A 21,263-nucleotide genomic window follows, 5' to 3' on the forward strand; every position below is an offset into this window, starting at 1 on the left:
CTTGCCTGCTACTGCATTGGACTGGTTAACAAAAACTGAGCTCCTGTGCACGGAGGCGGGGTTATTGAGGCGGCACAATGCATTCTGGGAAGAAGGTCAAGCTTTGAGCCTGTTGGTGCCTCGGATCAAGATCTTACTCTACACCCCAATGTCATTCCCTGTGTAGCCCAGTGTACCTCGCAGAAAGATTTAACAACTGTAAGTTTTTACCATAAATCTTGTTTTGAATTACCTACCGGTAAATCCTTTTCTCGTAGTCCGTATTATCCCTAAGGCAACGCCCACACATAGCGGCCAAGCGTGTCCCGTTTAGCAGGACCCGCTGGGACGGAAGGAGAGTGCACATGCAGGCGCCCACACATGTGCGGTAGTCTCTCCACTGCCGGGTCCGACCGGTTGGGCAGGACAATGGGATTTCAATGTGAACACACACATTTTCAATGTATGTGTTCACACAGTGCGGCATTAAAATCCTGAGTGTCACAGGCCGGATCCTTTTCTGCGGTATCCCGCAGAACATGATCCGTGTGAACACATAACCTCCCTCCGGCCAAGCGAATCACGTTCAGCGGGACCCGCTTGGCTGCTATATGTGGCCTAAGCAGCAAGACATAGTTCTTCTCAGGCTTAAGTATGACTAAAAGCAGGTCCATGGTTTTACATAGTAACTATTTTAAAGGAATTCTTTAATTATGTAGTTGTTAAACTGTACTTCTACAGCAAAAATAGAAAAATTTACTTTCCTTAAACTCCAAAGCAGTCTAGCCGTATTCTGTCCTAAGACAGGCGCGACAAATTATTAGAAAACCTAGGAGTCAGCTTAAACAGTTAGGTGCCAAACTGTGATCCACAAGCCAAAATATATTAAAACTTTTAAGGAATATATTCTGTCCTTATATGCTGTTAGAACTCAAGTACATGCGTTTCTCTGGTGCACAGTATGCCACGCTGTACTGCCTCCAAAATGTTTCAGTGTGTGTGTGTGTGTGTATAATTGAAATGAATGTGGGTACAGGAAGGCGAGACTGCGCCAAAGCTGTGAGGAGAGCTAGGCCATGGTTTGGATACTCTTGCCGGCGTTGCAGTGCATCCTGCAGGACCCATGCACATTTTGAGTTGTTTATAAATGCAACATCACTCTCTTCACTTACTGTTCAGGGTCTATGCAATTCCAGTTGCCAAGTGTAAAATCTTAGTCGCTATAGTAACCCGGCATCCAGGAAATGTTGAGCCCTTCTCCAAAGGGCTTTTTAGCAGTCAGGTTAACAAGCACCTTGTAATCTCTGCAGGAACAAAGTGGCTTCCGGATCAAATGACAATAGGGCAAATACGTTGATTGGTTTCTTGAAATGTGACATTTTTTACATACAACCCAACACATTACTTTTTGTCATTTCTGTAGGTCCTGAATAATGAGATAAATATGCAGCAAACTGTGATTCATCAAGCTAGCCAGGCTCTTAATTGCTGTATAGACGAGGAGCATGGAAAAGGATCGCAAACAGAAGCGGAAGCTGAGCGATTGCTTCTAGTAGCTAGTAAGTATTCATTAGCACTCAGACTCCCATGGAGCTCATTGTGTATATGTACGAGATGTATAGGTTTGTCATCAATTATAGAGCACCATATTATCATGGTCTAGAACAGGGATGGGGGAACCTTCGGCCCTCCAGCTGGTGTTGAACTACACATACCAGCATGCCTTGCTACAGTTTTGCTATTTGACCATGCTAAAACTGTTGCAGGTCATGCTGGGATGTGTAGTTCAACAACTGCTGGAGGGCCGAAGGTTCCCCATCCCTGGTCTAGAATACAGTTTTGTGTTGTGTGCTTTTTGCATTATAACTTAAGAAAACATAATTGAATATTTTGTTTGTGCCAAGGAGTAAGTCTTCTGATTCCATTCACATTCGCTAAAATTTTACTGTTATTTTCTCTAACGTCCTAGTGGATGCTGGGAACTCCGTAAGGACCATGGGGAATAGATGGGCTCCGCAGGAGACTGGGCACTCTAAGAAAGATTTAGTACTACTGGTGTGTACTGGCTCCTCCTCCAGACCTCAGTTAGAATCTGTGCCCGGACAGAGCTGGGTGCATTTTAGTGAGCTCTCCTGAGCTTGCTAATAAGAAAGTATTTTAGTTAGGTTTTTTATTTTCAGAGAGCTTCTGCTGGCAACAGACTCTCTGCTACGTGGGACTGAGGGGAGAGAAGCAAACCTACTAACTGCGGCTAGGTTGCATTTCTTAGGCTACTGGACACCATTAGCTCCAGAGGGATCGAACACAGGAACCTAACCTTGGTCGTCCGTTCCCGGAGCCGCGCCGCCGTTCCCCTCGCAGAGCCAGAAGACAGAAGCCGGCGGGTTGAAGCAAGAAGACGTCAAAATCGGCGGCAGAAGACTCCTGTCTTCATATGAGGTAGCGCACAGCACTGCAGCTGTGCGCCATTGCGCCCACACTAACCCACACACTCCGGTCACTGTAGGGTGCAGGGCGGGGCGCCCTGAGCAGCAATTTATTACCTCCTGGCAAAAAAGCAGCATATATACAGCTGGGCACTGTATTATGCATGAGCCATCGCCATTCATTTTACACAAAATCGCGAGACAGAAGCCTGCCGCTGAGGGGGCGGGGCCTTCTTCCTCAGCACTCACCAGCGCCATTTTCTCTCCATAGCTCCGCTGAGAGGAAGCTCCCCAGGCTCTCCCCTGCAGACTCACGGTAGAAAGAGGGTAAAAAGAGAGGGGGGGGGGCACATAAATTTAGCGCAATAATAATATATACAGCAGCTACTGGGTAAACACTAAGTTACTGTGTGATTCCTGGGTCATATAGCGCTGGGGGGTGTGCTGGCATACTCTCTCTCTCTCTCTCTCTCTCTCTCTCTCTCTCTCTCTCTCTCTCTCTCTCTCTCAGGCCTTGTGGGGGTCCTATCCTCATATAGAGCATCCCCTGTGTGTGTGTGGGTACGCGTGTGTCGACATGTTTGACGAGGAGGGCTATGTGGAGGCAGAGCAGGTGCAGATGAATGACGTCTCCGCCGACGGCGCCGACACCTGATTGGATGGATATGTAGAAGGTGTTAAATGATAATGTAAACTCCTTGCATAAAAGGTTGGATAAAGCTGATGCCTTGGGACAGTCGGGGTCTCAGCCCATGCCTGATCCTACAGCGCAGAGGCCGTCAGGATCTCAGAAGCGCCCACTATCCAAAATTGTTGACACAGATATCGACACGGATTCTGACTCCAGTGACGATGATGCAAAATTGCAGCCTAAAATGGCTAAAGCCATCCGCTACATGATTATAGCAATGAAGGATGTATTGCACATATCAGTCTGTCCCTGACAAGAGGGTTTATATGTATGGAGAGAAAAAGCAAGAGGTGACTTTTCCCCCTTCACATGAGTTAAATGAGTTATGTGAAAAAGCGTGGGATTCCCCCGGTAGGAAAGTGCTGATTTCCAAAAGGTTACTTATGGCGTACCCTTTCCCGCCAACGGACAGGATGCGCTGGGAATCCTCCCCTAGGGCAGATAAAGCTCTGACACGTTTATCTAAGAAGGTGGCCCTGCCGTCACAGGATACGGCCTCTCTAAAGGATCCTGCCGACAGGAAGCAGGAAAGTTTCCTGAAGTCTGTTTATACACATTCAGGTACTCTACTGAGGCCGGCGATTGCGTCGGCCTGGATGTGTAGTGCTGTAGCAGCATGGACAGATAATCTGTCTGAGGAACTGGATACCTTAGACAAGGATACCATTTTACTGACCCTGGGACATATAAAAGACGCTGTCCTATATATGAGGGATGCCCAGAGGGACATTTGCCTACTGGGCTCTAGAATAAATGCAATGTCAATTTCTGCCAGAAGGGTCCTGTATACTCGGCAATGGACAGGTGATGCCGACTCCAAAAAGCACATGGAGGTTTTACCTTACAAGGGTGAGGAATTGTTTGGGGACGGTCTCTCGGACCTAGTTTCCACAGCTACGGCTGGGAAGTCAAATTTTTTGCCATATATTCCCTCACAGCCTAAGAAAGCACCGTATTACCAAATGCAGTCCTTTCGATCACAAAGAAGCAAGAAAGTCAGAGGTGCATCCTTTCTTGCCAGAAGCAGGGGTAGAGGAAAGAAGCTGCACCATACAGCTAGTTCCCAGGAACAGAAGTCCTCCCCGGCTTCCACTAAATCCACCGCATGACGCTGGGGCTCCACAGGTGGAGCCAGGAGCGGTGGGGGCGCGTCTCCGAAATTTCAGCCACCAGTGGGTTTGCTCCCAGGTGCATCCCTGGGCTATACAGATTGTGTCTCAGGGATACAAGCTGGAATTCGAAGTGATGCCCCCTCACCGTTACCTCAAATCGGCCCTGCCAGCTTCCCCCATGGAAAGGGAAGTAGTGTTAGCGGCAATTCACAAGTTATATCTCCAGCAGGTGGTGGTAAAGGTTCCCCTCCTTCAACAGGGAAGGGGATACTATTCCACAATGTTTGTGGTACCGAAACCGGACGGTCCGGTCAGACCCATATTGAATTTTAAGTCCCTGAACATTTATCTGAAAAGATTCAAGTTCAAAATGGAATCGCTCAGAGCGGTCATTGCAAGCCTGGAAGAGGGGGATTTTATGGTGTCTCTGGACATCAAGGATGCTTACTTGCATGTCCCCATTTATCCACCTCATCAGGAGTACCTCAGATTTGTGGTACAGGACTGTCATTACCAATTCCAGACGTTGCCGTTTGGGCTCTCCACGGCACCGAGAATATTTACCAAGCTAATGGCAGAAATGATGGTGATCCTGAGAAAGCAAGGAGTCACAGTTATCCCATACTTGGACGATCTCCTCATAAAGGCGAGGTCCAGAGAGCAGTTGCTGATCAGCGTAGCACACTCTCAGGAAGTGTTGCAGCAGCATGGCTGGATTCTGAATATCCCAAAGTCGCAGCTGATTCCTACCCTTTCTCTTTCATCCACTAGGGGACACTGGAGTCCTATACAGTAGGGGTGTGAAGCTTGCAACCGGAGGTGTGGCACAATCTAAAATTAGCATTGTCTGCACAGCCGGCTCCTCCCCCTTCACATCCCTCCTCCCTCAGTTTTGAAAATTGTGCTAGGAGGTAGCACATGGAGCTCTGAGCTCCTGACTTAAAAACTCTAAAAATCTGTTATAAGGGCTGCGTCAACCTAACAAAAGGGGGACAAGGCTGCTTAATATGGGAGAGACAATGATCCCTATTGAAGGGATCTGCATCTCTCTACAGGAGATCCTCTAATCCAGGCACAGTGAGTCCTGGTTGTATGATAAAAGGCCCATGTTAGGTTTTTATTTATTTATTTTTTTCCCCCCGGTCAAATAATCATTAGGTCACCACAGCGGCGCAGCGGTCACCAGCAAGCAGAGACTGAGCGGGGCTGGAAGAGCGCGCCGGGGGAGGGGGGGGGGGGGGGGAGAGGGGTATGACTAATCTCCCACACTAAACAGCCTCTGACAAGCGTCGCTAGCGATCCCGAAGTAGAGCCAGATCATGCAGCATGTGTGGGGAGACACTAGCAAAGCGCCGCTACGGTACTTAATCACAGCGGTCCCGGAGCGCGCTCGGCGGGGGGCAGAGACGCTGCAGTGAATTCCGCACGGCTGGGGAGATCTCTCAGCCGTGTGAGAGACTGTCTGCTGCAGCCAACAGAACGCCTGCCTTTTAGTATTGCCACTGCATCGTCGAGTGGAAGTGCGACAGTGGGGACTGGTCTGACACTGCGGAGGTTAGTGTTTCCTGATGCCGTTCTGCAGTGCACATGTAACAAGCGTTACAATAGCAGCATTATATATATATATTGGTAACAGGCTGCATTACTGATAAGTTTACCTAGGCATAGAAAGGAAGTTCCCAAAGTTCTTCAGTGACGGACATTTTAATTATTTCTAAGTGGCGCCATCCTTTCCCCCTCGTATAGGTACCAAGAGAGATGTTATAATGTTGCAATAGCTCCCTCTGCTGGGGAAAGTAGATATTGCGAAAAATACTGAGGATCCCCTGAACAAATACTTTTACTTTACATTTATATTTTCAAACGGACTTCTATTACAAAGATCCTGTAGAAAATGCAAGGAAGCAGGCTGATACAACTTGGTCGGCTGGTGTTTTTAATTATTATTTATTTTATTTCTCTAACGTCCTAAGTGGATGCTGGGGACTCCGTAAGGACCATGAGGAATAGCGGCTCCGCAGGAGACTGGGCACAAAAGTAAAAGCTTTAGGACTACCTGGTGTGCACTGGCTCCTCCCCCTATGACCCTCCTCCAAGCCTCAGTTAGATTTTTGTGCCCGAACGAGAAGGGTGCACACTAGGTGGCTCTCCTGAGCTGCTTAGTGAAAAGTTTAGTTTTAGGTTTTTTATTTTCAGTGAGACCTGCTGGCAACAGGCTCACTGCACCGAGGGACTAAGGGGAGAAGAAGCGAACTCACCTGCGTGCAGAGTGGATTGGGCTTCTTAGGCTACTGGACATTAGCTCCAGAGGGACGATCACAGGCCCAGCCATGGATGGGTCCCAGAGCCGCGCCGCCGGCCCCCTTACAGAGCCAGAAGACTGAAGAGGTCCGGGAAATCGGCGGCAGAAGACGTCCTGTCTTCAATAAGGTAGCGCACAGCACCGCAGCTGTGCGCCATTGCTCTCAGCACACTTCACACTCCGGTCACTGAGGGTGCAGGGCGCTGGGGGGGGGGGGCGCCCTGAGACGCAATAAAAACACATCACATATAGCTCCTGGGCTATATGGATGCATTTAACCCCTGCCAGTTTTTCCTTAAAAAAGCGGGAGAAAGGCCGCCGAGAAGGGGGCGGAGCCTATCTCCTCAGCACACAAGCGCCATTTTCCCTCACAGCTCCGTTGGAGGGAAGCTCCCTGACTCTCCCCTGCAGTCCTGCACTACAGAAACAGGGTAAAACAAGAGAGGGGGGGCACTAAATTTGGCAGATTAATAATACAGCAGCTATATAAGGGAAAAACACTTATATAAGGTTATCCCTGTATATATATATATATATATATATATATATATAGCGCTCTGGTGTGTGCTGGCAAACTCTCCCTCTGTCTCCCCAAAGGGCTAGTGGGGTCCTGTCCTCTATCAGAGCATTCCCTGTGTGTGTGCTGTGTGTCGGTACGTTGTGTCGACATGTATGAGGAGGAAAATGGTATGGAGGCGGAGCAATTGCCTGTAATAGTGATGTCACCCCCTAGGGAGTCGACACCTGACTGGATGGTCGTATGGAAGGAATTACGTGATAGCGTCAGCACTTTACAAAAGACTGTTGACGACATGAGACAGCCGGAAAAACAGTTAATACCTGTCCAGGCGTCTCAAACACCGTCAGGGGCTCTAAAGCGCCCGTTACCTCAGATGGTCGACACAGACCCAGACACGGACACGGACTCCAGTGTCGACGGTGAGGAAACAAACGTATTTTCCAGTAGGGCCACACGTTACATGATCACGGCAATGAAGGAGGTTTTGAACATTTCTGATACTACAAGTACCACAAAAAAGGGTATTATGTGGGGTGTGAAAAAACTACCCGTAGTTTTTCCTGAATCAGATGAATTAAATGAGGTGTGTGATGAAGCGTGGGTTTCCCCCGATAAAAAACTGCTAATTTCTAAAAAATTATTGGCATTATACCCTTTCCCGCCAGAGGTTAGGGCGCGTTGGGAAACACCCCCTAGGGTAGATAAGGCGCTCACACGCTTATCAAAACAAGTGGCGTTACCGTCTCCGGATACGGCCGCCCTCAAGGAGCCAGCTGATAGAAAGCTGGAAAATATCCTAAAAAGTATATACACACATACTGGTGTTATGCTGAGACCAGCAATCGCCTCAGCCTGGATATGCAGTGCTGGGGTGGCTTGGTCGGATTCCCTGACTGAAAATATTGATACCCTGGACAGGGACAGTATTTTATTGACTATAGAGCATTTAAAGGATGCATTTCTATATATGCGAGATGCACAGAGGGATATTTGCACTCTGGCATCAAGAGTAAGTGCGCTGTCCATTTCTGCCAGAAGAGGGTTATGGACGCGACAGTGGTCAGGTGATGCGGATTCCAAACGGCATATGGAAGTATTGCCGTATAAAGGGGAGGAGTTATTTGTGGTCGGTCTATCGGACCTGGTGGCCACGGCAATGGCTGGGAAATCCACCTTTTTACCCCAGGTCACCTCTCAGCAGAAAAAGACACCGTCTTTTCAGGCTCAATCCTTTCGTCCCCATAAGGGCAAGCGGGCAAAAGGCCACTCATATCTGCCCCGGGGCAGAGGAAGGGGAAAAAGACTGCAGCAGGCAGCCTCTTCCCAGGAACAGAAGCCCTCCCCCGCTTCTGCCAAGTCCTCAGCATGACGCTGGGGCCTTACAAGCGGACTCGGGTACGGTGGGGGGTCGTCTCAAGAATTTCAGCGCGCAGTGGGCTCACTCGCAAGTGGACCCCTGGATCCTGCAGGTAGTATCTCAGGGGTACAAATTGGAATTCGAGACATCTCCCCCTCGCCGGTTCCTGAAGTCTGCTTTACCAACGTCTCCCTCCGACAGGGAGGCGGTATTGGAAGCCATTCACAAGCTGTATTCCCAGCAGGTGATAATCAAGGTACCCCTCCTACAACAGGGAAAGGGGTATTATTCCACGCTGTTTGTGGTACCGAAGCCGGACGGCTCGGTGAGACCTATTTTAAATCTGAAATCCTTGAACACTTACATACAAAGGTTCAAATTCAAGATGGAGTCACTCAGAGCAGTGATAGCGAACCTGGAAGTAGGGGACTATATGGTGTCTCTGGACATCAAGGATGCTTACCTCCATGTCCCAATTTGCCCTTCTCACCAAGGGTACCTCAGGTTTGTGGTACAGAACTGTCACTATCAGTTTCAGACGCTGCCGTTTGGATTGTCCACGGCACCCCGGGTCTTTACCAAGGTAATGACCGAAATGATGATTCTTCTTCGAAGAAAAGGCGTCCTAATTATCCCTTACTTGGACGATCTCCTGATAAGGGCAAGGTCCAGGGAACAGATAGAGGTCGGAGTAGCACTATCTCAAGTAGTGCTACGACAGCACGGGTGGATTCTAAATATTCCAAAATCGCAGCCGATTCCGACGACACGTCTGCTGTTCCTAGGGATGATTCTGGACACAGTCCAGAAAAAGGTGTTTCTCCCGGAGGAGAAAGCCAGGGAGTTATCCGAGCTAGTCAGGAACCTCCTAAAACCAGGCCAAGTGTCAGTGCATCAATGCACAAGGGTCCTGGGAAAAATGGTGGCTTCTTACGAAGCGATTCCATTCGGCAGATTCCACGCAAGAACTTTTCAGTGGGATCTGCTGGACAAATGGTCCGGATCGCATCTTCAGATGCATCAGCGGATAACCCTGTCTCCAAGGACAAGGGTGTCTCTCCTGTGGTGGTTGCAGAGTGCTCATCTTCTAGAGGGCCGCAGATTCGGCATTCAGGACTGGGTCCTGGTGACCACGGATGCCAGCCTGAGAGGCTGGGGAGCAGTCACACAGGGAAGAAATTTCCAGGGCTTGTGGTCAAGCCTGGAGACATCACTTCACATAAATATCCTGGAGCTAAGAGCCATCTACAATGCTCTGAGCCTAGCAAGACCTCTGCTTCAAGGTCAGCCGGTGCTGATCCAGTCGGACAACATCACGGCAGTCGCCCACGTAAACGGACAGGGCGGCACAAGAAGCAGGAGGGCAATGACAGAAGTTGCAAGGATTCTTCGCTGGGCAGAAAATCATGTGATAACACTGTCAGCAGTGTTCATTCCGGGTGTGGACAACTGGGAAGCAGACTTCCTCAGCAGACACGACCTCCACCCGGGGGAGTGGGGACTTCACCCAGAAGTCTTCCACATGATTGTGAACCGTTGGGAAAAACCAAAGGTGGACATGATGGCGTCCCGCCTCAACAAAAAACTAGACAGATATTGCGCCAGGTCAAGGGACCCTCAGGCAATAGCTGTGGACGCTCTGGTAACACCGTGGGTGTACCAGTCAGTGTATGTGTTCCCTCCTCTGCCTCTCATACCCAAGGTACTGAGGATCATAAGAAGGAGAGGAGTAAGGACTATACTCGTGGCTCCGGATTGGCCAAGAAGGACTTGGTACCCGGAACTTCAAGAGATGCTCACAGAGGACCCGTGGCCTCTAGCTCTAAGAAAGGACCTGCTCCAGCAGGGACCCTGTCTCTTCCAAGAATTACCGCTGCTGCGTTTGACGGCATGGCGGTTGAACGCCGGATCCTGAAGGAAAAAGGCATTCCGGATGAAGTCATCCCTACCCTGATCAAAGCCAGGAAGGATGTAACCGTACAACATTATCACCGTATTTGGCGTAAATATGTTGCGTGGTGCGAGGCCAGGAAGGCCCCTACAGAGGAATTTCAACTGGGTCGTTTCCTGCATTTCCTACAAACAGGACTGTCTATGGGCCTAAAATTAGGGTCCATTAAGGTTCAGATTTCGGCCCTGTCGATTTTCTTCCAAAAAGAACTGGCTTCAGTTCCTAAAGTACAGACGTTTGTCAAGGGGGTACTGCATATACAACCTCCTTTTGTGCCTCCAGTGGCACCTTGGGATCTAAATGTAGTTTTGGGATTCCTAAAATCACATTGGTTTGAACCACTTTCCACTGTGGACTTAAAATATCTCACATGGAAGGTGGTAATGCTGTTAACCCTGGCTTCAGCCAGGCGTGTCTCAGAATTGGCGGCTTTATCCTATAAAAGCCCTTACCTAATTTTTCATACGGACAGGGCAGAATTGAGGACTCGTCCTCAATTTCTCCCTAAGGTGGTTTCAGCATTTCACTTGAACCAGCCTATTGTGGTGCCTGCGGCTACTAGGGACTTGGAGGACTCCAAGTTGCTGGACGTAGTCAGGGCCCTGAAAATATGTTTCCAGGACGGCTGGAGTCAGAAAATCTGACTCGCTATTTATCCTGTATGCACCCAACAAGCTGGGTGCTCCTGCTTCTAAGCAGACTACTGCTCGCTGGATTTGTAGTACAATTCAGCTTGCACATTCTGTGGCAGGCCTGCCACAGCCAAAATCTGTAAATGCCCATTCCACAAGGAAGGTGGGCTCATCTTGGGCGGCTGCCCGAGGGGTCTCGGCTTTACAACTTTGCCGAGCAGCTACTTGGTCAGGGGCAAACACGTTTGCTAAATTCTACAAATTTGATACCCTGGCTGAGGAGGACCTGGAGTTCTCTCATTCGGTGCTGCAGAGTCATCCGCACTCTCCCGCCCGTTTGGGAGCTTTGGTATAATCCCCATGGTCCTTACGGAGTCCCCAGCATCCACTTAGGACGTTAGAGAAAATAAGAATTTACTTACCGATAATTCTATTTCTCATAGTCCGTAGTGGATGCTGGGCGCCCATCCCAAGTGCGGATTGTCTGCAATACTTGTACATAGTTATTGTTACAAAAATCGGGTTATTGTTGTGAGCCATCTTTTCAGAGGCTCCTCTGTTATCATGCTGTTAACTGGGTTCAGATCACAGGTTGTACGGTGTGATTGGTGTGGCTGGTATGAGTCTTACCCGGGATTCAATATCCTTCTTTATTGTGTACGCTCGTCCGGGCACAGTATCCTAACTGAGGCTTGGAGGAGGGTCATAGGGGGAGAAGCCAGTGCACACCAGATAGTCCTAAAGCTTTTACTTTTGTGCCCAGTCTCCTGCGGAGCCGCTATTCCCCATGGTCCTTACGGAGTCCCCAGCATCCACTACGGACTATGAGAAATAGAATTATCGGTAAGTAAATTCTTATTTTTATTTTTAAATTTATTTCTTCTTGTCCTATTCCTTTTTGCAATACAAGAGAGGGAAGAGTAATTCCAGCCAGATCCGATACCCTTGCTTCCGTCATCTACCGCAGTCTTTCTTTTCCTAGTTTAAAGGGAAAAGCACTGCGTAGTACCCTGGTAGGGGGTTTAAACAGACTTGTTATGTTTGTACGAAAGATAACAAAATGAGCACGCATGTTGGCAGCTCCGGGGTGTGCGACTGCAGACAAGGACGCTACACCTGGGAGCAGTGCTCAGTCTAGGTCATAGGTGAAAGACCTTGCAGATAAAATCTCCAAGGAGATGGCGGAATCACGCAAGCACCAATCACAATGGGCTGCGGGGCTCTCAAGAACGATGAAAGAATTTCTCATCAGATTAACACCGCCCGCACAAGCAGAAACAAATGTGCGCAAGGTAGTTAAAAGACCTCCTCCTATTGTACGAGAATCAGAGGATGATTGAATCTAACCTAGATGCCGATTCTCCAGAAGAGGACACGGCAATCGTGGGTATTGATTCCTCACTTTGACGTGGTAGAAGAGATCCTAAACTTTAAAGTGAAAAAAGTTAAGGAGCTAGAGGATTTCGAATTAATCAAATTCCAAAAAAAAAAAAAAAAACCGCATTCAGCGGTGTTTCCCATTCCTACATCTCTCCAATCTCAGAGGCTTGAAAGCAACCTGATAAACACTTTACATTTCCAAAGCGGTTTCAGGGTACTTACCCTTCACCTAACGGTGTAATGGATACGTGGGAGACTCCACCAGTAGTGGATGCTTCCCTAGGAGGGTTGTCAAGGAAGACAATCTTACCAATACCTAATATCACGGCTTTCAAAAAAAAAAAATGCTTCCGATTGTAAGTTGAGACAGCTTTAAAGTGAATTTTCGTAGCAGCAGAGGAGACACGGAGACCTAAGATCGTCTGTGCTTGGGTTAACAAGGCCATGGGAGCATGGTCTGGACGTATTGTACAGGCTATTGAAGAGGAGGATAGCTTGGCAGATATTACCCAACTGGCGGAACATATTCCAGAATCCGCTGCATACCTGTGTCAAGCCTCAAAGGATATTAGCAGGATAGCATTGCGCATCTCTGCATCGGCCATATCTGCTAGACGGATTTTATAAATACGAGAATGGCATGGAGACTCTGACACCAAGAAGGCGGTAGAACCCATCCCCTTTGGGAATCAAATGCTTTTCGGTCCAGAGTTGGACAAGTGGATTTCGCAAGCTGCAGCAGGGAAGCCCACCTTTTATAATTACTCCTTATACGAGAACCACTCCACAAGTTACGAGAGGTTATTCGGGACCAATGTCTAATTCATTTAGATCACAGTCCTTTCGAGTCTAAGGAAGAGGTTTCGGTACACAAGCACATGGAGGCAGAGGTAAAGGCCGCTCACAGTCAAATACCAGAAAGCAGGATAAACCTGCTGACAAGACCGTGGCATGACGGCCTCCCATCTCTTCTGGGATCCCCCCTTAATGGGCGCGTGTCTGGAAGGGTTTCGGGACATCTGGTCCAAGACCTCACCAGAACTTTGGATAATTTCCCGGGGTACAAACTGGATTTTCAACAGAGGCCTCAGTCAGTTTGATTACAACAGGATTGCCTCGGTGCCCTCAGAAAGAAGGCACTACTAACAGCACTTCAGAAATTGCTATGGTCAGAGGTCATTATCTCAGTTCCCGCCTCGCAGAGAGGAAAGCTTTTCTATTCCACTTTTTTTGTCGTGCCAAAGCCAGACGGGACGGTCGGATCGATACTCAATTTCAAAGTTTTAAACCAGTTTCTAAGGAGCTGCAAATTCAGGATGAAAACAATCCAGTTGGTCATTGCAGGCTTGGAACGAGGCGAATTCATGGTATCCATGGACATAAAGGATGCATATCTGCATATCTCACTCTGGACTCCTCACCAGGCTTACTTAAGTTTCGTACTGGTGACGGATCACTACCAATTCTGGGCCTTGCCGTTCGACCGATCATCGGCCCCAAGAATCTTTACGAAAATCATGGCAATCATGGTTGCAGGATTGAGACTGTTGGGGATCACGATTATACCTTATCTAGACTATCTACTGATCACAAGGTCCAGGACCTACAGAGAGTAGTGGCTCAGGTACTAAGGACACAAACGATTTCTCTAAACCTCTGTGTGCAATTTCTCGGGCAGATGGTGGCGTCGTTCGAAGCTCTCCAGTACGGCAGACTTCGTTCTCGACCATTCCAGATGAACCTCATTGCTCAGGGAGCGGTTTCGCATTGGCTTCTGCATCGAAGAATCCGATTTACACCGCGCATGCGAACCTCCTTAATTTGGTGGTCGTTGCACAGGAATCTCGCAGCAGGCAAGAGATTCGGCATTTGGGATTGGAGGATCCTAACAACGGACGCCAGCCTCAGAAGTTGGGGTGCCATTTTAGAGGAACATCAGTTTCAAGGCAGATGGACGTTACTGGAAAACAGCCTACCCATAAACATTCTCTCTCTTAGCCGAAGACCCCGTCATGAGTCAACACTTAAGGATACAGTCGGTCAATGTCATGTCGACGGCTTACATAGACCGTCAAGGAGGAACAATGAGCAGGAGGGCGTTAAAGAAAGCCATATCTTATTGTAGGCAGAGAGGCAGAACATCATCCTCTCGGCAGTGTTCATTCCAGGTGTGGAGAACTGGGAAGCAGAGTATCTCAGTCGCCAGGCCATGCATCCGGGAGAGTGGTGATTACATCAACGGATTTTAGACATGGTGGTGAGGAGATGAGGTCTACCTCAAGTAGACCTAATGGCGTCGCGACAAAACCATCAGCTGCCCAAATCATTGTCCAGGACAAGAGATACAGCAGCAGAAGGAGTGGACGCATTAACACGTCTTTGATGTTACAGGGAGGGTTTACATTTTCCACCTTTCCTACTCATACCCAGGGTTCTGAAACGGGTGAAACGAGAACGAGTGTGGGCAATTCGGATTGCACCAAATGGACCCCGCATTTAGTGGGTACTCCGACCCGCGGGGGTTACTAGCGGCAGATCCTTGGCAGTTGCCTCAGAGTGAGGACCTGCTGTCTCGGAGACCATTCCCTCACCCAGACCTAAACAGGCTGCGTTTAACGGCGTGGCTATTGAAACCCGGATCTTACGGAACGGAGGGATACCTGGAACGGCCATTCCTACGATGCTTGCCACTAGGAAGCAGGTCACAGCCATGCACTGCTACAGGATTGGGAAGACGTACATGGAAGAGTGTCAGGAACGTGGGTTGAGTTCACTTCCACGTATCCAGATTTCTCCTTTTCCTTCAGGCCGGGCTAGATGTAGGACTGAAGCTGGGCTCTCTGAAGGCTCAAATTTCGGCTCCCTCCATCCTGTTTCAACAGAGGTTAGTATCCTTGCAGGAGATTCAAACCTTTTTACAGGGGGTGCTGAGGAGTCCGCCCCCTTTTCGTTCTCCCACTGCGCCGGGGGACTTACATTTGGTGTTGGTATTTTTGAGATCACCAACTTTTGGGCCGTTAGCAAGAACAGGCCTGACATGTCTCTCTTGGAAGGTCTCACTGTTGCTTGCCTTGGCTTCGGCCAGGAGGGTTTCTCAGTTGGGAGCCTTATCGTATAGGAGTCCCTTTTTAATTTTTCATGGGGGTAGGGCAGAACTCCGTCCGAGGGCAGATTTCCTACCTACGGTTGTTTCAGGGTTTCATGTAAACCAGCCAATTGGGGTCCCATCTTTCCAGGGTCTCACAGATGGGGACGTGTCCTTGGAGGTTGTCCGAGCCTTACTGGAATACGTACAAGTTACGTCGTCCTTCAGAAGGTCGGACCATTTGTTTGTTCTCTATGAAGGGCCTAAGAAGGTTTGGCCAGCATCTAAGCAGTCTTTGTCTAGCTGGATTAGACTTACCATTCGGCAAGCTTATATATTCCTGTGGCAAACAGGTTCCGGTTCAGACGGGTGCTCAATATCACCCGATCAGTGGGTGCCTCATAGGTGGCTGGCAGCGGTACTTCCACTACTCAACTTTGCAGAGCGGCGACGTGGTCCTTAGCCCACATGTTCGCGAAATTTTACAAGTTTGATACTTTTGCGTCCGGAGACTCTAAGTTCGGACGTTTAGTCTTGCAGGCCACCGACAGCACTCCCTCCCTGGGGGATAACTTTGGGACGTCCCCTACTGTATAGGACTCCAGTGTCCCCTAGTGGATGAAAGAGAAAAGAGGATTTTGTTACTTACCGATAAATCCATTTCTCTGAATCCTCTAGGGGACACTGGACGCCCGCCTCGGTGCTGTCAGTCTGCTGGGTTCACACTTCCTGTTCAAAGGACTCTTGTGACTCACGTAGTTAGTCCCTGGACTTTCACAAACAAGGTAATAGGATCAAATCACATTGTGGCTCTGTGCCTAATATGGATTTTACAAAGTTTGACCAAACAACGTTGATTTTCCAGTTAAGAGTTCTTGGGTGCTGTTTGATATGTTGTACGGTTCGGTTCCTCGCCATGTGCTATAGTATCATGTCTTATTCTCTCAGTCAAATTTTCAAAACTGAGGGAGGAGGGATGTGAAGGGGGAGGAGCCGGCTGTGCAGACAATGCTAATTTTAGATTGTGCCACACCTCTGGTTGCAAGCTTCACACCCCTACTGTATAGGACTCCAGTGTCCCCTAGAGGATTCAGAGAAATGGATTTATCGGTAAGTACCAAAATCCTCTTTTCTGGGCATGATTCTGGACACAGATCAGAAGAAGGTGTTTCTCCCGGCGGAGAAGGCTCAGGAGCTCGTGACTCTAGTCAGAGACCTCTTAAAACCGAAACAGGTGTCGGTGCATCACTGCACGCGAGTCCTGGGAAAGATGGTGGCATCATACGAAGCCATTCCCTTCGGCATGTTCCATGCGAGGATCTTTCAGTGGGATCTGTTGGACAAGTGGTCCGGATCGCATCTTCAGATGCATCGGCTGATCACCCTGTCCCCGAGGGCCAGTGTGTCTCTTCTGTGGTGGCTGCAGAGTGCTCACCTTCTCGAGGGCCGCTGGTTCGGCATACAGGACTGGGTCCTTGTGACTACGGATGCGAGCCTCCGAGGATGAGGGGCAGTCACTCAGGGAAGAAACTTCAAAGGGTTGTGGTCAAGTCAGGAGGCTTGTCTGCACATAAATATCCTGGAACTACGGGCCATATACAACGCCCTGAGTCAAGCGGAGCCTCTGCTTCGCAACCAACCAGTGCTGATTCATTCAGACAACATCACCGCAGTGGCTCATGTAAACCGCCAGGGCGGCACAAGAAGCAGAGTGGCGATGGCGGAAGCCACCAGGATTCTTCGTTGGGCGGAGAATCACGTGCAAGTACTGTCAGCAGTGTTCATTCCGGGAGTGGACAACTGGGAAGCAGACTTCCTCAGCAGGCACGACCTCCACCCGGGAGAGTGGGGACTTCATCACAAAGTCTTCACTCAGATTACAGATCGATGGGAACTGCCACAGGTGGACATGATGGCATCCCGTCTCAACAAAAAGCTACAAAGGTATTGCGCCAGGTCAAGAGACCCTCAGGCAATAGCTGTGGACGCACTGGTAACACCGTGGGTGTTCCAGTCGGTCTATGTGTTTCCTCCTCTTCCTCTCATACCCAAGGTGCTGAGAATCGTAAGAAAAAGAGGAGTGAGAACAATACTCATTGTTCCGGATTGGCCAAGAAGGACTTGGTACCCGGAACTGCAAAAATGCTCACAGAGGACCCATGGTCTCTGCCTCTCAGACAGGACCTGTTGCAACAGGGGCCCTGTCTGTTCCAAGACTTACCGTGGCTGTGTTTGACGGCATGGCGGTTGAACGCCGGATCCTAGCGGAAAAAGGCATTCCGGATGAAGTTATTCCTACGCTGATAAAGGCTAGGAAGGACGTGACCGCAAAACACTATTACCGTATATGGCGAAAATATGTTGCCTGGTGTGAGGCCAGGAAGGACCCTACAGAGGAATTCCAGCTGGGCCGGTTCCTGCACTTCCTACAGTCTGGAGTGACTATGGGCTTGAAGTTGGGGTCCATAAAGGTCCAGATTTCGGCCCTATCCATTTTCTTTCAAAAGGAACTGGCTTCTCTTCCTGAAGTTCAGACGTGTGTTAAGGGAGTGCTGCATATTCAGCCCCCTTTTGTGCCACCAGTGGCACCTTGGGATATCAACGTGGTGTTGGGTTTCCCGAAATCCCACTGGTTTGAGCCACTTAAGACCGTGGAGCTAAAGTATCTCACGTGGAAGGTGGTCATGCTATTGGCCTTAGCTTCGGCTAGGCGTGTGTCAGAATTAGCGGCTTTGTCACATAAAAGCCCCTATCTGGTTTTCCATATGGATAGAGCAGAATTGCGGACCCGTCCACAATTTCTGCCAAAAGTGGTGTCATCTTTTCATATGAACCAACCTATTGTGGTGCCTGTGGTTACTCGTGACTTGGAGGATTCCGAGTTACTGGATGTGGTCAGGGCTTTGAAGGTTTATGTAGCCAGAATGGCTAGAGTCAGGAAAACGGAGTCGCTGTTTATCCTGTATGCATCCAACAAGCTGGGTGTTTCTGCTTCAAAGCAAACTATTGCTCGCTGGATCTGTAACACGATTCAGCAGGCTCATTCTACGGCTGGATTGCTGCTGCCAAAATCAGTTAAAGCCCATTCCACTAGGAACGCGGGCTCTTCTTGGGCGGCTGCCCGAGGGGTCTCTGCATTAAAACTATGCCGAGCTGATACTTGGTCAGGTTCAAACACTTTTGCAAAGTTCTACAAGTTTGATACCCTGGCTGATGAGGACCTATTGTTGCTCAATCGGTGCTGCAGAGTCGTCTGCACTCTCCCGCCCGTTTTGGGAGCTTTGGTATAATCCCCATGGTCCTTACGGAGTCCCCAGCATCCACTAGGACGTTAGAGAAAATAAGATTTTACTTACCGGTAAATCTATTTCTCGTGGTCCGTAGTGGATGCTGGGCGCCCGTCCCAAGTGCGGACTTCTGCAATACTTGTATATAGTTATTGCTTCAATAAGGGTTATATTATAGCTGCATCAGGGTTGATCTGATGCTCTGTTGTTGTTCATACTGTTGATTGGGTAAGGTTATCACAAGTTATACGGTGTGATAGGTGTGGCTGGTATGTATCTTGCCCTGGATTACCAAAATCCTTTCCTTGTACTGTCAGCTCTTCCGGGCACAGTTTCTCTAACTGAGGTATGGAGGAGGGACATAGAGGGAGGAGCCAGAGCACACCAGAATCTAAATTCTTTCTTAAAGTGCCCATGTCTCCTGCGGAGCCCGTCTATTCCCCATGGTCCTTACGGAGTCCCCAGCATCCACTACGGACTACGAGAAATAGATTTACCGGTAAGTAAAATCTTATTTTCTCCTAGTCCGTAGAGGATGCTGGGCGCCCATCCCAGTGCGGACTGTTACTTGCAGTTGTATTGATACTTGTTGTTTTCGGTTACACAAAGGTTGTGTATCCGTTATATTCAGCTTGTTGCTGTTGTTCATACTGTTATCTGGTATTCCTGGTAATCCAGTTGTACGGTGTGTTGTGGTGTGAGCTGGTATGTATCTCGCCCTTGGTTTAACAAATATCCTTTTCCTCGAAATGTCCGTCTCCCTGGGCACAGTTCCTATAACAGGTCTGGAGGAGGGGCATAGATGGATGAGCCAGTTCACACCCATTCAAAGTCTTATAGGGGTATATGCAATTAGCGATGAATCGCTGCAATTTTTCGGCCGTTTTTTAATTCGACACAATTCAACCGTCGAATTCCAGCAAGTGGGTGCCGGAATTCAACATACTCAATAAAAAACGGATTCGACAGTCCCGCTGTCAAAAAAACGGCCGATTTGACGGATTTTGATCCGATTTTTGAAAAAACTGTAAAAAAAACGGAAAAAAATTGCGTGGGGTCCCCCCTCCAAAGCATAACCAGCCTCGGGCTCTTCGAGCCGGTCCCGGTTCTAAAAATCCAGGGGGGGAAATGACAGGGGATCCCCCGTATTTTTAAAACCAGCACCGGGCTCTGCGCCTGGTGCAAAAAATACGGGGGACAAAGAGTAGGGGTCCCCCGTATTTTTTACACCAGCATCGGGCTCCACTAGCTGGACAGATTATGCCACAGCCGGGGGTCACTTTTATATAGCGCCCTGCGGCCGTGGCATTAAATATCCAACTAGTCACCCCTGGCCGGGGTACCTGGGGGAGTGGGGACCCCTTCAATCAAGGGTTCCCCCCCAGCCACCCAAGGGCCAGGGGGTGAAGCCCGGGGCTGTCTCCCCCATCCAAGGGCTGCGGATGGGGGGCTGATAGCCTTGAGAAAATTGAAAGAATATTGTTTTTCCCCGTAGTACTAAAAGTCCCAGCAAGCCTCCCCCCGCAAGCTGGTACTTGGAGAACCACAAGTGCCAGCATGCGGGAGAAAAACGGGCCCGCTGGTACCTGTAGTTCTACTGGGAAAAAAATACCCAAATAAAAACAGGACACGCACACCGTGATAGTAAAACTTTATTTCACACATGTCGACACACACATACTTACGTATGTTCACACGCCGACCTCTGTCCACTTGTCCAAGTAGAATCCACGTGTACCTGTGAATAAAATTATACTCACCTCAATCCAGTGTCTAAATTATAATCCACGTACTTGGCTAAAAAAAAAAACGAACACCTGAACCAAACGGACTGAAATGGGTCCCATGTTTACACATGGGACCCCTTTCCCTGAATGCAGAGACCCCCCCGTGACTGCTGTCACAGAAAGGTCTCTTCAGCCAATCAGTGAGCGCTAACGTCCTGGCACTCTGCTGATTGGCTGTATGCGCGTCTGAGCTGTCAGACAGCGCATCGCAAAGCCTTTCCATTATATTCAATGGTGGGAACTTTGCGTCAGCGGTGAGGTCACCCGCGGTCAGCGGCTGACCGCGGGTAACCCCACCGCTGACCGCAAAGTTCCCACCATTGATACTAATGGAGGGAGCCGTGCGATGCGCTGTCTGACAGCAGACGCGCATACAGCCAATCAGGAGAGTGCCACGAAGTAGCGCTTCCTGATTGGCTCAAGAGACCTTTCTGTGACAGCAGTCACGGGGGGGGGTCTCTGCATTCGGGGAAAGGGGTCCTATGTGTAAACATGGGACCCCTTTCAGTCCACCTGGTTCGGGTGTTCGTTTTTTTTTTTTTTTGCCAAGTACGTGGATTATAATCTGGACACTGGATTGAGGTGAGTATAATTTTATTCACAGGTACACGTGGATTCTACTTGTACAAGTGAACATAGGTAAGTATGTGTGTGTCGACATGTGTGAAATAAAGTTTTACTATCATGATGCTGGTGTAAAAAATACGGGGGACCCCTACTCTTTTTGTCCCCCGTATTTTTTTTTGCACCAGGC

At 49.0% G+C, this 21,263-nt stretch overlaps 1 protein-coding gene across 2 annotated transcripts in view; it reads left to right on the forward strand.

Annotated features, from left to right (window-relative positions):
- Positions 1-21,263, forward strand: part of ANLN (anillin, actin binding protein) — a 405,458-nt gene that overhangs the window by 155,877 nt on the left and 228,318 nt on the right. For both annotated transcript variants that reach the window (XM_063922504.1, XM_063922505.1), the window contains exon 13: positions 1,403-1,538. In XM_063922504.1, coding sequence (XP_063778574.1) covers positions 1,403-1,538 — 136 coding nt within the window. The remainder of the gene's footprint in view (positions 1-1,402; positions 1,539-21,263) is intronic.

The sequence above is a fragment of the Pseudophryne corroboree genome, chromosome 5 (genome assembly GCF_028390025.1).
Source record: "Pseudophryne corroboree isolate aPseCor3 chromosome 5, aPseCor3.hap2, whole genome shotgun sequence".
NCBI lineage: Eukaryota > Metazoa > Chordata > Amphibia > Anura > Myobatrachidae > Pseudophryne > Pseudophryne corroboree.